Here is a 19,189-nt window from a genome sequence, read left to right as displayed (position 1 = left end):
TTCCCATGGGCTCTGCTGGTTCTTCTCTCCTCCAGGAAAGGGTTGGGGCTGCTCTCCAGTACAAGGGCTGATGCTGAGTGCTGGGGAGCATGGGTGACCCTCCGTAGCTTCTGATGGGTCATTTGAGCCTTGTACCGTTGGGGTGCTCATGTCTGCTATGGTCCCCTGTCTGCCTTTGGCACAGCCCCTCCTGGGCTATCCTGGTGTGCTGTGGGGCTGGGGACAGAGTCCCACTCCTCTCTGGGTGCTGTGCATCCCTTCTTCAGGGGCAACCGTGCAGAGGAGCATGGAGCACAGCCTCAGCGCAAGGGACAGCCCCTTGAAGGGGGCGACGCACAGTGGAATAGGGTTGGGCTCATGACAGTCACCATAGGGGAGCGTGCAAAGGGGGTCAGCGTGGTCGGGGTGGCTGCAGGGTGCGTTTGGGGCCGGTGACAGGGCTGCTGGTGGTGGCAGCAGCCTCATGCGCAGCGCGGGGGGGCCACACACAGCTGCACAGGGATGAGAATAGCAAGTGCGGCTGGGTAGCTAGGGAACAGTTGCTATGGGAGCAGGCTGAGGAGGAGTTCTCACACTCGGAGGGGGCATCTTGGGGTAAAATCCAGGAATTTTCTGCAGCCATGGAAGGAAAGCAGGCAGGGTGGGGGGATGGGGCTGCTTGGGGATTGCTGTTCCCACCGCACCAGCCGGGGGATGTGGTGCCGCCCTACCGGCACTGCCGGGGCTGTGGCACCCGGGTCCTGGGGTCACCAGTGTGTTAGTGGTGTCTGTCACCCCGTCAGCGTGGCTGTGCGGGCAGGGCCGGGCTCTGGGCAGCCCCTGCCTTGAGCAGGGCATGGAGGGGGCCCTGCCTGTCTCCAGCTCCCCACCCCTCCCCAGCATCGTCCCAGCCCCAGCATTTGGGGGGTGCCTCATCCTCATCCCTGTCCTTGGGTGGGGGGAGAGCAGGATGTAGGTCAGGGGGTGCTGGTGTATGGCTGCAGCTGTGCCCCACGGACACGGCAGCCCCTGGCCGAGCTCTGGGTGGGCGCTGGGGCGCTGTGGGTCCGGGGTGCTGCCCCCCCGAGCCGTGGGGCTGTGGCGGCAGCGCCGGCACACGATTTTCAGGGGTGAAGGATGCTCTCAGCTGTTGCCTGGGCAACGGCTCCTCCTCCAGCCCACCATGTGGCTCGGGGAGTGCTCCCCCGCCTGCCTCCCCCCGCCGCCGTGGGGAAGGGGAAGGCAGCTCCCGGCCCCCGGCGCTGGCGGGGCCGGAGGCCTGGCCCCCCCCCGCCCGCCATCGCCCTGGCCTGACGATGCCTGAGGGCCCCGCCGTGCCCCCCGCCTCTGCGTTACCCACGCCCCGAGGGAGCACCCGAGCCCCCCTGCATGGCCGCAGCCCCCTGCCCGCCGAGGGTGCTGCTCGGGCACCCCCACAACCGTCGAGCCGGCTCTGCCGGGCGGCCGCGGCCACGCTCTGAGGTCCGATCGCAGGAGGCGAGTTTCGACAAGGTGAGTCGGGGCCGCAGCCAAGAGGGCCGGGGGAGACATGGCCACCATGGCCCTGCTCCGAGCGAGGTGGCGGGGCTTGGCCGGCTGCCGCAGCCGCTCTGCCTGCCTGTGCGGGCGCCCGGCGGCCCCGGGTCGTCCCCTGGCTGGGACGGAGGAAGTCCTTCCGGCCAGGCCCCGGCAGAACAATGCGCCGTGTGTGCGGCCGTCACCCTGCCCACGGGGAGGAAGCGGCGGCGGGGTCACAGCCTGCGTGGGGACCCACACCCGCTCATCCACTCGGCTTCTGGCACGGCTCTGCCCTGTCACCAGGGTGCCTCAGGGTGCAGCGAAGGGGGAGCGGGGCTTTTGTGCCCTGTCCCAATGAGCCTGGGGGGGTTTCCCATGGGGACCGTGACCACCAGCGTTGGGCGCAGCAGAGAAGAGCTGGTGACGGCCCCGATGGCAAATGGCCGGGGGAGCCCCAGTGCAAGGGGACATGAGGCCAGCGAGGGGTCTGCTCCGGGGCAATGGCAGTTCGGGCTGCCACCAGGGCAGCCCCCTGTGTCACCCAGTGCCACCGCTGTCCCTCGCTGTCCTCGGGGCCAGGCTGGCCTCCTGCCCCGCACAGCCGTGTGCCCCACTGCAATGGGGGCTGTCAAGGTCTCTGAGCGGCTGAGCTGCCCCTGTCACTGTCCCTTCACCGGCCGCCACCCCGGAGGAGCCCGTGACTATCACCCAAGGAGGCTGCGGCTGGCACCGCGGCAGTGGGTGGCTGGCATCCTCCGGCACCCCCCAACCAACCCCCCGGGCGAGTGCGGGACCACCGGATGCGGGAGCCCGTGGCATCACCCCACGGAGCATCACCCCACAGGGCATCGCAGGACCATCACCCCACCCGGACCGTGACGCCGTCACGCGGGGGGGATCCCCGGCCCCCACTTCGTGGGTCTCCCGCGGCCACCCCCGGGGATGCCACGGCCCTCACGCCACCGGCACCCCGTGGCCGTTCCCCGGGGGGGGGGGAGGAAGGGGATTCCCGTGGCAGTGCCCGTTCCCCCCGCTGGTAGCCCCCGCTCGGCGGCGGGTCCCAGGGTGGGGGTGCGGGGGGTCCGCCGGCTCCCGGGTCCCTCCCCGAGCCGAGGGCGGGGCGGAGCGGCGGGGCGGGAGCCCGGGCGGGGCGGCGCGCGGCGGCGGCGCGGGAGCGCTCACCGGAGACAAAGGCAGCGCCGGGAGGCGGCGGCGGCGCCGCGCACCGGGCGCGCACCGGGCTCCCTTCCTTCCCCCCCCCCTCCCCTCCCGCCGCCGCCGCCCTATGAAGCCGCCGCCCGCCGCCTGAGCCACGTGCGCCGCCGCCGGTAACGGGAGCCGCGGTGGGAGCGGGCGCGACGCCTCCGCCTGTTGCGCGGCGCGGAGGCAGCGGGGCCGGGGCGGGGGCGCGCGGGACCGCCGGCACCGGCAACCGGCGGCCAGGGCCGAGGCGCGCGGCGCGTAGCGGGGCGCGCGGCTCCGGTCCGTGCCCGGCGGGAGCGCGCTCCAGCGGAGGAAGAGGAGGAGGAGGATGAGGAGGGGGCTGCCGCGCCCGGCAGCGGGAGCGAGGAGGTCCCCGCCGGGGTGTCCCCCTCCCGCCGGAGGCACCGGGCGGGGATGCGACGCGGGCAGCGGGGCCCAGGCCGCGGCCGGGGACAGCGGGGCGGCTCGGCGGCTGCTCCCAACCGGGCGGCCGGTCTTTCCCTCCCCACGGTGTGGGTGTCTCCCAGCCCGGCCCCGCTCCTCCCGCAGCCCGCACGGCCCCGGCAGCCCCGCTCCCCCCGGCTGCAAACGCCCCCGGTCTCCAGGCGCCGTCAGTCTACCCCCCCCCCCCCCGCCGTCATTCCCGGTGTTCCTCCGGCCATTCTCCCGTTGCTCGACCCGCGGCCCTTCCCGCACGGTGCCCCCGGGGACACCCAGGCTGCCGATGCGGACCCTGTTGCTGCCGGCACTGGCGAGCTCTGCCCGCACCGACCTGGCATTGGCCAGGCAGCGGTGGCAGCTTGGGGAACCCTAGGAAAGGGGCAACCCCTCCCCAGACACCCACATCCCGACACCGACCCTCTCCCCGCTTCCATCTGTGTGATGGAGCAACCCCTGCTGCCCATCGCTGCCCGCAGGGCATAGCCAGGGCCCCCAGCTCCTTCCTTCCCCCGTCCCTCCTTCCTTCCGGCTGGGCTCAGCCCTCCGGCCCCGCTGCCCTTCCCGCTGCCCTGCCAGCCCCCTGGCACCCGGTGGCCCTGCCATAGTCACCTCGACCCTGCCCCACGAGGTGATCAGGGACCTCTTTGCCGAGCGGAGGCACGTGGGAGCAATGGTGCCACTGTGGTCCCTCTGCCTTCAGCCACCACCAGTCCAGCACTCACACTCCTTCCCACAGGCAACTCCATTTTCTTCCATACCATGATAATAATGATCCTCACGGATGCATATATGCCTGCCTGTGAGCACCCATGGGTGCTGCTCCCCACTCATTGATGTACGTTTCCCCCAACCCCGGTACGCGCTGTCCCTGTTTGGTGCCTGGCTGAACATGACCAAGCTGTCACCCTGCCTAAAGGCAGCGACCTGACAGGGGTGACCATTCCCATCGCCCTGCACCACCGAGTCAAGGTGCCACCATCCCCTGAGCCTCTTTGGTGGCCATGAGGCCAGTGATGGCCGCGGTGCACGTGCTCCCACGAGTGCCACGTGCTGCAGGCAGCCGGCAGCTCCACACGTCCCTCCTCCTCCTCTTCCTCCTCCTCAGGCACCCCGGGGCTCCCTGCTGGCAGCACAGGGGGCTGATCTGCCTGGGCTCTGCAGCCGATGTGGGGTGCACTGGGTGGGCAGGAGCGGGGGGATACCAGTGGACACCCCTTGATGTTGAAGGTGTCGATGCTGCGGTGGCCGCAGCATCCATGTCACACCCCGGGGTGCCTGGCAGTGCTGTGGCAGGGAGCTGGGGTTGGGTGCAGGTTTGCCGCCGTGGGGGCGATGGCGGGGGTGCACGTGGGGCTCCCCGCCGGTCGCCATGGGAACAGGGCGGCCGCGTGCCCGCCACGCTCACGCTCGCGTCTGTCTCGTTGCAGGGCCCTCTCCCCAGAGGCCCCCTCCCAGCGATGGGCAGCGGGACCCCGCCGGCCCCGTCCCCCCGCCGCCCACCCCGCCGGCCCCCTGCCCCGCCGCCTGCCCAGCGCACCCAGGCCTGACCCACCCGCTCCAGCCCCCCCCGGCTCCATGGCGAGGATGGACCCCTGACGGCGGGCGCCCGCGGGCCGGAGGAGACGCCGCCGGGCACAGCCCGGGGAGATGCCCTCGGTAGCCCTGACAGCATCGGGTCCTGCCCTGGCCCTGCCGCCGCCCTGAGCATCCCGTCCCCCACCCCGAGGGCAGGGAGAGGCCGTGGCCTCCCCCCGGGGCCGGCAGCCAAGATGGTGATGTCCCAGGGCACCTACACCTTCCTCACCTGCTTCGCGGGCTTCTGGCTCATCTGGGGCCTCATCGTGCTGCTGTGCTGCTTCTGCAGCTACCTACGGCGGCGGGTGAAGCGGCAGCAGGAGGAGCGGCTGCGGGAGCAGAGCTTGCGCGCGCTGGAGCTGGAGCCGCTGCACTACGAGGGTTATGGGGGCAGCCCCCCCGGCATCGCCATTCCCCACCGCCTGCGCCTCGAGCCCCACCATCACCACCCCCACCACATCCCTCCCCCCCGGCCCTGGAGCTGCCGGCACGGTAAGGAGCATGGAGGGGATGTCGGCACAATGTGCGCCTCTCCCTGGTGTCGGGGGGGGATACGGCAGGAGAACCGGGGCGCAGCACTGATGGCAGCAGGGGTCCGGGGGGGGCTTTGCCTTGCAGAGTCAGACCTGTCAAAGCCGCCGTGTTACGAGGAAGCGCTGCTGATGGCGGAGCCCCCCCCGCCATACAGTGAGGTGCTGATGGACACGCGGGGGCTCTACCGCAAAATCAACGCCCCATTCCTGAGCCACGAGCGGCTGGAGAAGCAGGAGCAGCCCCCCAGCTACAAACCCCTTTTCCTGGACGCCGGCTACGGCTCCGCACTGCACCTGCCCCGCTCGGCCAGCCCCGGCCCTGCCTGCCCGGACCTCTACCTGCAGTCAGAGTGCTCCCCTCGCATGTTTCCCAGCTGGACGGACTCTGAGCTCAGCAGCAGGGACACCTACGAGCCGGGACCCTGGCACCTCCCGGTCTCCATGCCCCTCTTCGGCAGGACTACCGCTGTCTAACGGCGGCACCGGGGGACCCCCGGACCTTGCCGCGGGTGCCCCTCCGGCACTGGAGGAGGAGGGGGGGGGGAATTTGGTTTTGGTTGCCCCCGTCACCCCGGGGACACCCGCCCTGGCGCGGGCCATCACCGCCGGCGCGGAAGGGGCTGGTTCCCCATCTGGCCCCCGCTGGCCCCCCCCTGGCCGGGGGCTCTGGGGACCCGGACTCTGCTCTGTTTCTTAATTTTTTTGTTTGTTACAGTTTGAGAATAAAAGTTTGTGGCTCGGGTTCGCCTCCCGGCGGGCTGGCGTCAAGGGGACCCCCCCAGCCCTCCCTGCACCCCCCCCAGCAGGCTGCAGCCCCCATGGGAGTCGCTTTATTTATTAACAGACATGAGCACACTGCCGGTACAGAACTTGTGCTTTCCAAAAACAGTCACCGGAAATGGGGAAAGGGAGAGGGAAGGGGGGGGGGGGGGGCGGGTCCCAGCAAGGGAAGAAGGGTTGGGGTGTGAAATCCCCATGCCAGCTCCCTGCTAGGGCTTGGGTTGGGGGGGGCACTGCTGGCCGCAGCCTCGCCTCGGTCAGGTCACTTTATTGCCATATTCATTTATTATTATTATTCCTTTTTTCTTTTTCTTTTAACTCGTGCAAAGTACTGGGGACTCCCGGGGGGGGGCACGAAGAGAACGAGGACCCTGTCCCATAGCTGGGCAGGGGATGCGAGCGTGTGTCGTGTCCCCCCCCTCCAAAGGGGTGCTAGGGCAGCGGGGGGGGGGCTGCTAATGGGGGGCTGGGGGCTGACACGGCTCCTACCGACAACTTAAAAAAGAGGGGGGATGGGGGGACTGCAAAAGGTGCCCCGGGGTGGGGGTGCAGCGGGGGGGCCCCCACCCGGAGGCCTCATCCTGCAGGGCCCCAGCGGGGTGACGAGGGGTCCCGGCCCCCGGCTGTGGCCCCCCCCCATGCCCCGCGCCGGCCGGGGCAAGCTGCGGGTGCCGGCAGCGGGGCCCGAGCTTACAGACCCCCCCCGAAGCTCTCCTCCTCCTCGGGCAGGGGGTCCGTATCCCAGCATGTGATGTCGATCTCTGGGGGGGCAAGGAAAGGGTGGGGTCAGCATGGTGGGGATGTCCCATAGAGGAATGGACACTCCCCCCGTGTTTCCCCTGTCCCCACTCACCTGGGGGCTTGTTGTAGAAGACAGGCTGGGGGGCTTTGGCCGATGGTTCCTCGGGGGGGGGCACCTCCTCCTCCTGGGACTGACTGAAGTAGCCCTCGCTGGCCTGGGGTGGGGGGGCAATGGTCAGGACCCCCCCATCCACGCCATCACCCCCCCACACCACCACCACCCCCTGGCGATGCTCACCTGCTCCCCACGACCTGGCGTCCCATCTTTGGGGGCCATCTCCCCATTGGTGATGGGGGGGGGTCTCTCGGCCCGGGGCATCCTCCTGGGGGGCACTCTGGCAGCCGAGCCCCCCGGGCTGGGGGCCCCCCCCGCCGGCTGCCTCCTCCTCTTCTTCCTCCTCCTCCTCCTGCTCCGCGTCGCAGAAGGTGGCGGGGGGCTCGGGCAGCTCGTCCAGGCTCAGCAGGGGCCCCTCGTCAGGCAGCACGGCCGGGGGCCCCTCGGGGACAGGGGCAGCAGGCAGGGGCCAGGCGGCCGGAGGGGTGGCCCCATCGCTCTGCCACAGGTCGATGAGGCTCTCGGGGTTGGGGGTCCCCCCGGGCTGCGGCTCGGTGGCCGTGGGTGGCGGGGAGGGCTCAGCGGGTTCCAGGGTCACCAGGTCCCCCAGGATGTCACCCCCCGCTGTCCACACCGGCCTGGGGCTGGGCTCGTCCCCGGGGGGCTCGGTGGCCTTGTCCTCGGGCCCCGGGAAGGGCCAGTGCTGCTCGGGGGTGGCTGGCTCGGCCTCCTGGGTGCTGGGGCTGGGGGTGTCTGCAAGGGGGGGACAGCAGTCAGTGGGGGCAGCCCCCAACTCATCCAGGGCCCAGGGACACCCAGGGAAAGGGCTGCGTTTTGGGGGGCTTCCTTCGAGTGGGTGCAATGGGGAGGTGCTGTGGGGATGGGTGGGAGTGGGTGGGCAGAGAGGGGACCAATGGCATGCACCAGGGGACCGGGGTGGATGGGACATGGTGGGGGAGCAAGGTGATCCCTTGGGGTGTGACTGGGCCCTACTGGAGTGGGGAGAGTAGCTGGGAAACTCAGGGGATGTGGAGGGGACAAGGAGAGGTGCATTCTGAAGATACAGAAGAGAAAGCTAGGATGCACCAGAGGTGTGGAAAGGGCCAGTGGGGATGGAGCAGTGACATACAGGGACTGCAGCATAGCTGGCTGGGACGCACTGGGGATGCAGTGGGATAGCAGGGATGCATGGAAGGAAGCAGCAATACTGGCGCGGATGGTGCAGATAGGGCAGAGTTGCATTGGGGGATGCAGCAGAGACAGTGGGAACTGCACTGGGGTGATGCTGCAAAGGTGGCAGGGATGTTCGGAGCAGGGAATGCACTAGCAATAGCAGGGATGCACTGGCTGGGAAATGCACTGGAGATGGGGATTGTGAGGGCTTGCAGCAGAGACAGCAGGGATGCACTCGTGTTAGCAAATGCACTGGAGACAGCAGGGATGCAACAATGACGGCGGAGCACTGGGGGGGGAATGCAGCAGAGACGGCGGGGATGCACCGGTGCGGAGCAGCAGATATGGCGGGGATGTGCTGGGGGACACAGCAGAGCCGGCGGGGGGTATACCAAGGGATGCAAATGGGGCAGCATGGGTGCACAAAGCAATGCCAGGGAGGGTGGCGGGGCTGCAGCAGGGGCTGCGCTGCAGGGATGAGCCCGGGCAGTGCCAGCCCTGCGCCCACCTTTGGGCGCTGCCGGCGTGTCGTCACCCGGCGCGCGGGTGCCCGGCGTGCCCAGCGGCGTGGCGGCGGGGCTGCGCTCGCAGGGGCTGCAGCCCGCTGTCGAGGCCTTGCGGTACGCGTCCGACTGGCTGCCTGCGGACAAGGGAGACAGGGGGGTGTGTGGGGGGGTGCCCACATGGGCAGGGGTACTGGCCCCCCAGCACCGCCCCTGCTCCTGCCCCACGCCAACCGTGAGCTGTCAAACACATCACCATGTACCTGCCACTGCGTCCTGCAGTGGTGGGGCAGAGGCACCCATGGGTGCAACAACTAACATGTCCCCTTCCAGGCATCCCCACCGGCCCTGCGCAGCCGCAGACCCCACATCTGCCAGGTATGGGCACAGGCATACGTGCCATGGTGCACGCCAGCCTTGCCCACACATCACCCTGCTGGGCCCTGGCACTGCCCAGCCTCTGCAGGCACAGCTCTGTGCCCTGCCACTCCTGGCTAGGGGCGGGGACAGTCCCACACGGCCCCAAGCACTGTCCGGCCCCTTCTGCCCCATGGACACAGCCTTTTCCATCCCACATTGCCCCATGGGCACAGTCCTACGTGTTCCATGGCACAGCCTGCTCTGTCCCTGCCTGCCCCATGGGCACAGCGTGCCCCATGGGTACAGCTCTGCCCTGTCCCCATCTATCTGACAGGCCCAGCCTGCCCGGTGCCCCCCTCCCATACCATGGGCACAACCTGCCCCATGGGCACAGCCTGCTGCATCCCCCCACCCCAGAGGCACAGCACCCGCCATGGGGCCAGCCCCAGCTGAGGTGTGCAGGGTGCCCATGGGAGCGGCGCTGCCTCTGCTGTCGGTTCCATGTGCCGTGGGGCTGGGGTGGGCTGTGGGGCAGCCACCCGTGGCGCGGCCCCCCGAAGCTGCACGCCCAGGGGCTCCCAGCTACCTACATGGAAAGAAAGAGGAGAGATTTGGGGTGCGGTGGCAGGTGATATAGGGGAAGGGGGTCCGCGGGGGGGAAGAGGATGAGGAGGAGGAGGAAGGCGGCCCACTGTCAGCTGTCTTTATGAAAGGACAGTGCAGACGACCTGTGAGAGAAAGACAGACAGACGGACGGACGGAGAGAGAGAGAGAGAGCAAAGAGATGGGTCAGTCCCTGCTCAGCGCAGCCATGGCAGGGCCGGGACACGGAGGCACCAGGATGGGAGGACGGCAGGACAGGAGCAGCACCAACAGCGGGGTGGGAGGATGGCAGGACAAGAGGATGGAAAGACAGCAGGACAGAAAAATGGAAGGTGGTGCTGCATGGCCATGTGGGAAGAGAGGCCAGGACACGGCCCTGGGACCAACTATCTGCTCAGGCACAGCACGGCCCCACAGCATGAACCCACGGCACAACTGACGGCACAGCCCCATGGCACGGCCACAACACACAGCCCACGGCACGACCCACAGCACAGCCCCACGGCATTGCCCTGAGGCACAACACCACAGCACAGCCCCACGGCACAGCCCATGGCACAGCCCATGGCATGACCCATGGCACGACCCCACAGCAAGAACACACACCACAGGCTCCCCCCGGCACAGCCCCATTGTACAGCACCCCAGCACGACCCCCAGCGCTGTGCCATGAATGGACCCATGGCCACGGTGCCCACCAGGACAGCCAGCTCCTACCCTAGAGCCACAAAGAATCCCAGGGCTGGACCCCGCACTGTGGGGCAGCCCAGCCTCAATACGGGGCATCCTCTGCCAGCCAGGAGCACACTGGGTGCCCCATTCGCTCTTACAGCTGCCCCCATGGGATGAGTTCCCAAGCCACCCTGGACCTCCAGCAGCTCACCCCAGCCACACCGACCACACTGCCAACCTGGCTGCCAGCACAGTGCCATGAAGGGTGAATGGACGACACCCAGCAAGGAGTAGGATGAGCCCCCCTTGCTGAAGACACCCCAACATCCAGCCCCTGCCAAGCTGCCCCAGATGCAGGGGCCACATGAGGTGCGGTGGCAGTGGTGGTGATGGTGGCACAGCAGAGCAGGACAACCCCCTGCCACCCTCGTGCCCCCGGCACCCGCAACTGCGGCGCTAGGGACAGCAGAGGGGACACCCCCTCCCCGCATCACAGGTCCCCCCAGATCCTGCTGCGATGCACTGAGCTGTGGGGAGCCCCAGTGGCACTGCACTCACCTGCTCCCCCGGGGCTCTCTGTGCCCCCCTGGTGCCCACAGCCCCCCACCCCCTCACCTGTCCTGTGGCTGCCCGGCGAGATGGCGTCGCTGCTGCCCGATGCCACCCGCTCCTGCTGCTTGAAGAAGTCCCGGGGGTTGTCGGGCCGCTGAGCGATGATGGCAGCAGCCTCCTGCAGGGACGGGGGAGGCTGAGGCCCAACACCCGCCAGGAACTCCCCACATGCCGTGGGCACCATTGGCTGGGAGCAAGGTCCAGCACCGGGCATGGCTGACACCACACTCACCTCCACCTCTGACTCTGATTTCCTGAGCTGCTGCCTGTCGTCCTCGTCTTGCTGCTCCCCCTGCGGATACACAGCGTCACCCCCCAGCCCCGGGATGCCCTAGGGACCCGGCTGGGAAAAGCCCTTCCCTGGGGTGATGCCAGGCAGCAGCTCCGGCTCGGACCCTGCCTCCATTCCTGCCGCAGCACTTACGAAGATGGACTGCTCCTTCAGGCGCTGCCGGGCCTCCTCTGCCTCCATGCTCTGCTGCTTCCGCCTGTGACGGGGGCACAGGAGAGGGGCTGGGCACTGGCTCCTGCCAGCCCCTGCCCCAACCCCATCATACAATCATAGAATGGTTTGGGTTGGAAAGGACCTTAAGATCATCCAGTTCCAATCCCCTGCCATGGGCAGGGACACCTCACACCAGACCATGTCACCCAAGGCTCTGTCCAACCTGGCCTTGAACACTGCCAGGGATGGAGCATTTACCACTTCTCTGGGCAGCCTGCGCCAGCGTCTCACCGCCCTCACAGGGAACAACTTCTTCCCATGAACAAACACCCATGCGCCCACCCAGACGCTCGCAGCCACCCTGGACATGCACATCCTCGCACACAAGCCCCACCGCAGCCCCCGCCATGCCTGTGCTCCTCAATCTGCTCCTCGCGCTCCCGGTAGCGCCGCTCCCGCTCCTCCTGCTCCAGCCGCTCCTGCTCCATCCGCTCCTGCTCGAACCGCAGCCGGGCATCCAGGGCCTTTTTCCGCTCTTCCTCCTTACGCAATTCCTCCTCTTTCTGGTGGAGGGGATGAAGGACAGGGTTGCCCATCAGCCTGCCAACGGCTCACCCCGCTCCCCAGGGGCTCGCATCTGCTTCCCCATACCCTACCTTGGCCTGTTCCCAGAACTGCTCCCGGTTGAGACGCTTCATCTCCACAGTGGCATCAGTTTTCTGGTACGTGGTGCCCTGGGACGGAGGAGAGGCGGGGGGGACGGAGGGGCTGGGATCAGCGAGGGGGGATATAACAGTAAGCGGCACACGGGGTGACGGGCTGCGGCAGACAGGAGCCCCGGGCGGGAGGGATGCCCTGTGCCCGCTGCCATCACCACCACCATTGCCATCGCCTCCATGGGGACATTACCACGGGCTCGGTGTTCTCGTCCTCCCGCAGCCGCAGGCGGTGCAGCACCGGGCTGGAGACACGGGCCAGACCATTGGAGAGCCGCTGCCCGATGGCCCCCGGGTCGATGTCCTCCACGCTGCTGGCGTTGACAATGACATCCACGCCCTGGGGAGGGGGCAAAGCAGCCATCAGGGATGAGAGTCTGTGCCCTGGCAACATCATCCCCTTTCCCAGTGTCACCCACCTGAAAGAACTCGGCAATCTTGGCCACATGGCTGGCGCAGGCGCATTTGCGGGCGTCCGGCACATCCTCACCTACCTATGGCAGTCAGGGGTGGATGGCAGGGTGACTACCATGGGCAGTGGGACAGGGGGACACCCGCATCCTCCCTGGCCTTGCACCCAGCCATGCCCCTGCCAAGACCATGGCTCCGGTGGGCACGGCACAGCCGCACCAGCATAGCAACCCACCACTCACCCAGTTGACGAGGACGTATTTGGGGAGCACGGCTTGGGGGTCCTTGACGCTGCAGAAGCCATACATCACCTTCTGGATCTCAAAGTGGCCGGAGAGCTCCAGCAAACCTCCGCCTGGCACAGCACCATCAGCCCATGTCCACCCAGCACCAGGATGGGTGCCGGGGAAAAGGCTGGCAGAGCTGAGCTGTGGGGACAGAGGAACTTACCTCCTGATGCTGCCAGCTTCAGGTCATCAGAGCCATCTTCGTATGTGTAGAGGGCCCTGGGGAGACAGCGTGGGTCAGCCACAGCTGGGGGGAGCATGGGGCAGCCCCCCACCTCCCCATCCTTATAACACTGAGGTCAGAGCAGGTCCTGGGGGACTGTCCATGTGTCCCCAAGCTGCCGCACAGCCACCCCGAACCCTTCACCACTGTGAAGGGCCAAGCTGCCAGGCAGGGCAGGCAGGACTTCGGGCAGGGCTATTCCCCCTCCCTGCAGGCAGGGTCTCAAGGTTGGGGACAGAAGGGTCACTTGGACACAGGGAACAGCTGGCAGCCGCGCCATGACGCAAGCTGCTGCAGCCTTGTGGCTCCTCACACGCCTGTCCCTGTCCTCCCCCCGACCCTGCCGGTGACCGACCGGCTTTGGGGCCAGCCCCCCAGCCCAGCAGGGAGCTCGGGGCCGCTCACGTGCCCGGCTGCGTGAGCCGCCAGCCCGGCAGGCACCAGGCCGGGGGAGGATGCCGGTGCACCAGCAGCAGCAAATCAATGTGCCGCCGGGGTGTGATGGGGCCGTCATGGAGACTGTTCCTTGGAAACCATTCCCAGTGGATGGGAAACCCCCTCTCGCTCCCACTGCACCCTGGCCAGCCCCCCCGGGGCTCCATGGGGACCCCCACCAGCCTGCACCTCCCTAGGGGCATGCAGCCAGCTACAGAGGGGGGGAGAACACACGCCAAATTGGTCCAGGGCAAGTGGGCGAGGGGATGGATGTTGCTAGGTAACCAGCATCCTCCATCGCCATGGCAACCCCCCCATCCCAGCTGGGATGCAGCTCGCCCCGATGACGAGGTGATTAGTGGAGGGGAGCGGGGGAGGCAGGCAGGCAGCGGGGATCTGCCGGGGCCTGGCAGGCACCCAAACCTCCTGCCACCGTCACACGCTGCACCCGGAAAGCTGGTGCTGCCCGTGCTGGACCCCCCCATCCCTGCACTGGTGAGGCTCTGCCCATCGGCATTCGGCTGGCGGCGCCTGTGCGGTGCTTGTCAGAGAACTAATATCCCCCAGTGCCAAGCAGAGCTGTCCTCACCAGGCTTCCAGCCACAGCCTGGGGGATGGGAACTGGAGGGGTCCCCATGAGCAGAGCCACCCCCAAACCAGGGCCATGGCTGGACCCTGGATGCTGGAGAACAAGGGGAAGGCAGGAGGGTGTGTAACATGGGGAGGGGGGCTCCCTCCACCCCCTGGCACCCACTGTCCTGAGCCCCTGGCAGCAAGCCGCAGATAATTGCACCAACAAGATTGACTTTAATCCGCATATCCCGATCCCGCTAATCGGCCGCCCCAGCCGGCGCCAGCTCCCGGCCTGGAGCTGGCAAAGCAGCTGCAAAGCGCCGTCTGTGATGCTGCGCTGGGGAAGGGCAAACGCAGCCCCTGCCTGCAACTGCAGCCCCGGCCCAGGACGTGCTGTGCTGGGGGCACCCACTGCTTGCTCTCTCTCCCCCGGGGCCATGCAGGGCGGTAGCTGAGTGCAGTGCTGCTGCCTGCACCCAGGGATGCTCGAATGCAGCTGGGGCTTGCAGCAGAAACAGAGCCGTGCCCAGAATGCAGCCCAGCAGCACGGCCTGGCAGCACATCCCTGGATGGACGATCCAGAGGTTTCCAGTCCAGGGGTGAGCGGGGCCAGCAGCATCCCCAGGGGTGCCCCAGGAACCCACAGCCGAGCACAAAGGCAGCAGGGACCAACCGTGTCACAGTGGGTGCAGGCAGCATCCTGCATCGCTAACCCCCTTCCATGGGCTTTAACCCCTCCACCTAACCCACACAGCCCCTTCCCACCCCTGGGCTCCAGGCATGTGGGTCACTAGAGATGCCCGGTGCAGTGCAGGCAAGGTGGGCTCCATGCGGCCGGGGACTCCAGTGAGGATCCCCCATCACCCCACTAAGGGGACAGTGGCCCCACTGCCCTTGCATGGCCTCATGGCTCACCGGAGCAGCACACATGGGGCATCCACAGCTGCCTGACCCCACACTGTGGCCGGGGAGGGGTAGCATCGCCCCAGCCCGCCCACCCCAGCCTGGGCACATGTGTTTCCAATGTGGCTGGGAGCTCCAGGGAGTCGGCGTGCTCAGAAAGCAGCACCAAATTCCTTTCCAATCGAGTAATGGGCCCCAGCAGCCTCCGCGGGGCCGGGCAGGGGGAGGGGACGCTTGGACCCTCCAGGACCGGGCTGGAGCAGGGGGAATCCCGGACTAAACACAGGGATCTCAGGATAAACACAGGGATCCCAGCCGGGCAAGAACACGGCATCCCTCGGCACCAGCCCATGGCTGGGCTCCTGCGCAGTGTCCTCACAGCCCCTGGCTCAGCCCCTAGCTCAGCCACACTGGGCCACCACCAGGGGGGATGGTCCCCATTCCCCATCACCTTGCCCAGTACAGCTCCACCAGCATCACCCCTCATCCTGCACCCGGGCACTGGGCCCTGCAGTGGGGATGCTGCTCCCACTTGGCATCGAGTGCCGGGTACCCCCAGTGACCATGGGATGGAGGGGCTGGGGATGCTGGAGCAAGCTCAGCACTGAGGATGGGGATGACAGGGGCTCGCTGCCTGGATGGGGCTCAGTGCTGGAGGTGGGGGGGCCCAACCGGGACGGGGGGGCCTAGCCCAGGAGCTTGCCTTCCAGGGAACCGTTTCTGCTGCTCTCAGCAGCTTTGGCAGGGAGGGCTCGTTGCAGCAGATGCCGGGAAGCGATGTACCCAGGGCTGACAGCTGCCTCCTGGCCGGCACACACCATGCTCCCCACAGCGCCCTTGGGCTGGCAGCAGGAGTGTGGGGCATCCCAGGGACCTGGGGCTGAGGGGTGCCCGCCCAGGTCCACAAAACCCGGGGGACTCCCAGCCCTGTCCCAAGAGCAGGGACCTGGCTAAAGTGGTGTGCACCCCAGGGTGCTGGATACCCCGAGCTGGGCAGTGGGTGCGCCGCGGATGGGTGGTGGGTGTATGGTCAGCACCCTCATAAGACAGCAGCACTAATAGCATGCATCCAGCACACAGCTCATGCATCCAGCACACAGCTCTGCCCAGCAGGCTGCAGCCCAGGGTGCCAGTAGCATCCCCCCCACCACAAAGCACAGGCACCCTGGGGGGCAAGGAGAGGGTCCCGGGTCAGACACCCCCAGCCAGCCCCACGGCACCCGGGTGGGGCTGGGAGATGCGAGTGGGCGCTGGAGGACCTGGAGGGTGATGAGGAGATGCTCCCTGCGGGCTGCTGCACCGGCTGCAGCGGGGCCTGGATCCAGCGGGGCCCCGGCGCCCGCAGCACGGGGTGCCCCGCACAGAGGGTGCAGGCAAGGCAGGGCAGGGCAGCGCGGGGGTCCCGCCGGGGAAGGGCCCTCTAGCCCCGAGCCCGCAGCAGACCCCGCGGCGGGGCGGTCCCGGGCCGACGTACCGCGGCCCCGCGGGGATGGAGTACCCCGAGAGCTTGGGGGGCCGCGGACAGCGGGATCGGGAGATGCCGGTGCCCCCGCGGCCGCAGGCCTCGCTCCGCCGGGCTGAGGGAACCGCGATCCCCCCCTTCCCCGGGCGCCCCTGCCCGCGGCTCCGGCTCCAGACAATGGCGAGGGACCCGGGGCCGGGCCCAGCACCGGGGGCACCGCCGGGCCCTCTCCGCTGTGCACGGATCCCCCGCTCCCCGCGCTCGCTGCCCGGCGGGGGGTCGGGCCGTGCCCGAGGCTCCCGGAGGCGGCGGGTCCCGGCGCTCGCACGTGCCGGCCCGGCGCAGACAAAGCGGGGACCGCGCCCCGGCCCGGTGCGGCGGTAGCGGCGGGCAGGTGCGGGCATCGGGGGCCGCAGGCCGGGCACACCGCCCCCCCCACCGCCCCGCCCGCCTTTGTGTGCCGGGGCTGCCGGCACCGCGGGCCCGGGGCGGCGGGAGGCGCAGCTCGGGGCGCGGCCGGTGATACCGGGCGGCTCCGTGCACAAAGGGCGGCGGCGGCGGCGGGGACAAAGGGGCGGCGGCGGCGGCGGGCGCGCTCACCAGTCGGTGGGGCTGTCCTCGCCGATCACGTCCTGGTAGGAGGCGAGCAGCTCCAGGCGGTGCGCCGCGAAGCCGACGCCAGCCATGGCGGGGCCGGGATGCTGCCGGGGGGACCGGAGGGACCGGCCGCCTGCCCGCCTCCGAGACACTGCCGCAGCGGCCGGGCGGAGGGGCGAGCGGCGGGGAGGCTCCGCCCGCCGCCGCGCCCGGTCCTAGCGCCGCGAACGGCGGCCCCCCCCTCTCCGCCCCCCCACCCCCCAGCCCGGCCCCCGCCCCGGCCCCCGCCGCGCCCCCGGGGCACCCCCGGGGCACACCGCCGGCCGCGCCGCCGTGCACCGCACCGGGCCCCCGGGGGTGCGGGCAGCACCCACCCGCCCCGGGGTGCCCCCGCACACGGCTCGGCCCCGGGATCCTGCACCGCGGGGACCCGTAGCCTGCACTATGCTCTGCCCCCGCTCCGGCGACTGAACCGCGGAAAGCTACAGCGTGGCTCAGCTTCCCACCGGGACCCTGCACCCCCGGTGGTTCTGCACCGTGGGATCTCCTCTGCCTGAGGGACTGGTGCCCAGTGCTACCCCTCCTGGAGACCGTGCACCCCAGACTGTCCTCTGCCTCTTGTCCCCCCACCCTAGGGCCACCGGGAATCCTGTGCCCTCAGCTCCCCTCTGCCCCTGTGCCCTGAGGTTTCCTCTCCAAGAACATGGCACCGTGGGCTCTGCCCCACGGACCCAGCCATGCCCTCCCTCTGCACAAGGTGTCAGCGGGCACAGCCTTTGTGGGGGCTCTTTTACCACCCACCTGCTTCCCCCATCCCTGCGTACAATGGTGCCTTTTCCAGGAGGTTTTGCCTCCACATGAACCCACAAAGCTGCTCTTGCCCAGACCCTGCAGGGCTCTGTATGGACTCCTAGCGGGGTCCACATGCTCCTGCCAGGGCAGGCAGCATCGCCCTGACCACCCCCGACCTCCAGCACTTCCCATATCCCGGCCCAGAGTCATGCTGAAGAGGTCACCATGCCAGAGCAGCAGTGGGGAGCGTACAGGGACTGATCCCCACAGGCGGGGGCCGATGCTGGTGTGGCACTTCCCAATCCGAGCCCTTCAGAGTTGCCTGTGGATGAGCCCCCCCAAGCTCAGTGAGGTACGGGACAGGGTGCGACGGGCCCTGCCTGTGCTGCCTGCTCCCCCCACACCCTCCTCACACCAGCATTTTGGAGCCAGGCCGGAGCCGGAGCCGCCCTCGGAGGCTGCGGGAGTGTGTGAGCAGCTGTGGAGCAGCTGCCGGGGCCAGCGCAGGGGCTGGGGCTGCAGCAGGCGCCCTGTGAGTGGTTCCACTGCCATTGGGGTGGATGTGGTGGGACCCCAATTGGGGACATGGTGGGAGCCCTGAGCCTGCTGCTGCCAGGCTTTGTTCTCGGAGCAGCGGCCGCAGCCCCTCCCCAGGCTCCACCTCCATATCCCACCCGAGACCCTCCTTCCGCTGCCTCAGCACAAGCCCCTCGCATGGCGCACGCAGCTGGTGGGCAAGAGCTGCTCTCGGCAAAGCATGGAGGCACCTTGGGTGGTAGAGGTGTCATCAGTAGACACCAGAGGCAACAGGGCACCAAGCAGAAGGGACCAAGCCCCCCATGGGTGCAGGCCTTGCAGGAGCACAAAGGAGAGGCGGGCTGCGGCCACGGCCCCGCTCCAAGGTCAGGTACCCCAGCACTGAGCTGGCATGACCTGTTCCAGGGTCGTGCTACCCCAGCGGGCTCTGTCCCGCATGGCTGCTTCCCCTGCCCCTTCCCTGTCCTCCGCTGTCCCAGCTGAGCCAGTGCTGGCTGGGTGGCTGCTCACGTGAGGCCGCCATCACTTCACCTTCCCGTGCGCTTCCCCTGACCTTGGCTGCAGCTGGGACTCACACTCAGGCACTTACCACAGCCCTGCTCGTCCCAGGCCTGCCAGGCAGGCACCAGTTGTTTCTGTCCCTTTTCTCAGCCATGTCCTGCTGCTCCTTGATGTGACTGTCCCATCACCTCACATGCCTCAGCCCAAGTGCTCAGCCCTACCACTGCCTGCCACCATCCGTCCTGCTTCTCCCTCCCCACCTTTGATGGGGTTTTGTACTGCTGCAGCTGGTACCGCAGCCACAAACCAGCTCCCGCAGCCAGCTCCTGCCCTCAGCAGAACCTTCCAGTAGATTAGCAATTTTCCTTACAATTGCTCATCACGGTAAGAGCTGCAATTATTAATGACCATTCCAGCTGCCAGAGTAGAGCAGGAGGAGCGGATCTTCCCCACACCCACTGCCCTGAGCCCGTTCCAGCCGGAGGTGCCGGCTTGGCCT

The 19,189-nt window shown here is 68.4% G+C and overlaps 2 protein-coding genes across 8 annotated transcripts; one reads left to right on the top strand and one right to left on the bottom strand.

Annotated features, from left to right (window-relative positions):
* The first annotated feature begins 592 nt into the window (after nucleotides 1-592).
* PRR7 (proline rich 7, synaptic) lies at nucleotides 593-5,990 on the top strand. 7 transcript variants are annotated; one of them, XR_003994133.1, is made up of 4 exons: nucleotides 1,155-1,491; nucleotides 4,569-4,913; nucleotides 5,006-5,208; nucleotides 5,308-5,990. XR_003994133.1 is itself a non-coding variant. In XM_030504236.1 (3 exons), the coding sequence occupies exons 2-3, from the start codon at nucleotides 4,911-4,913 to the stop codon at nucleotides 5,721-5,723; spliced, it is 714 nt and encodes a 237-aa protein (XP_030360096.1). In that variant the 5' UTR covers nucleotides 593-1,491; nucleotides 4,569-4,910; the 3' UTR covers nucleotides 5,724-5,990. The 7 variants fall into 7 exon arrangements, 6 of the variants coding, with proteins under 6 accessions (XP_030360096.1, XP_030360098.1, XP_030360094.1 ...); XM_030504236.1 differs by having other exon boundaries at nucleotides 593-1,491; nucleotides 4,569-5,208; XM_030504238.1 differs by having other exon boundaries at nucleotides 1,143-1,491; nucleotides 4,569-5,208; nucleotides 5,335-5,990.
* Nucleotides 5,991-6,068: 78 nt separating this feature from the next.
* On the bottom strand, nucleotides 6,069-17,269 carry DBN1 (drebrin 1). Its single transcript, XM_030504229.1, is given in 16 exon segments — nucleotides 6,069-6,790; nucleotides 6,883-6,985; nucleotides 7,069-7,128; nucleotides 7,130-7,638; nucleotides 8,567-8,698; nucleotides 9,512-9,649; nucleotides 10,812-10,926; nucleotides 11,041-11,100; nucleotides 11,233-11,296; nucleotides 11,665-11,816; nucleotides 11,910-11,987; nucleotides 12,163-12,309; nucleotides 12,389-12,463; nucleotides 12,623-12,735; nucleotides 12,831-12,886; nucleotides 16,864-17,269. Coding segments are annotated over 16 exon segments (1,959 nt in total). The 5' UTR covers nucleotides 16,950-17,269; the 3' UTR covers nucleotides 6,069-6,719.
* Between the last annotated feature and the right edge of the window lie 1,920 nt (nucleotides 17,270-19,189).

Source organism: Strigops habroptila, chromosome 12 (assembly GCF_004027225.2).
Source record: "Strigops habroptila isolate Jane chromosome 12, bStrHab1.2.pri, whole genome shotgun sequence".
In the NCBI taxonomy this organism is placed as follows: domain Eukaryota; kingdom Metazoa; phylum Chordata; class Aves; order Psittaciformes; family Psittacidae; genus Strigops; species Strigops habroptila.
The sequence above is the reverse complement of the archived record's forward strand: the minus strand, read 5'-3'. Positions and strand labels throughout refer to the sequence as shown.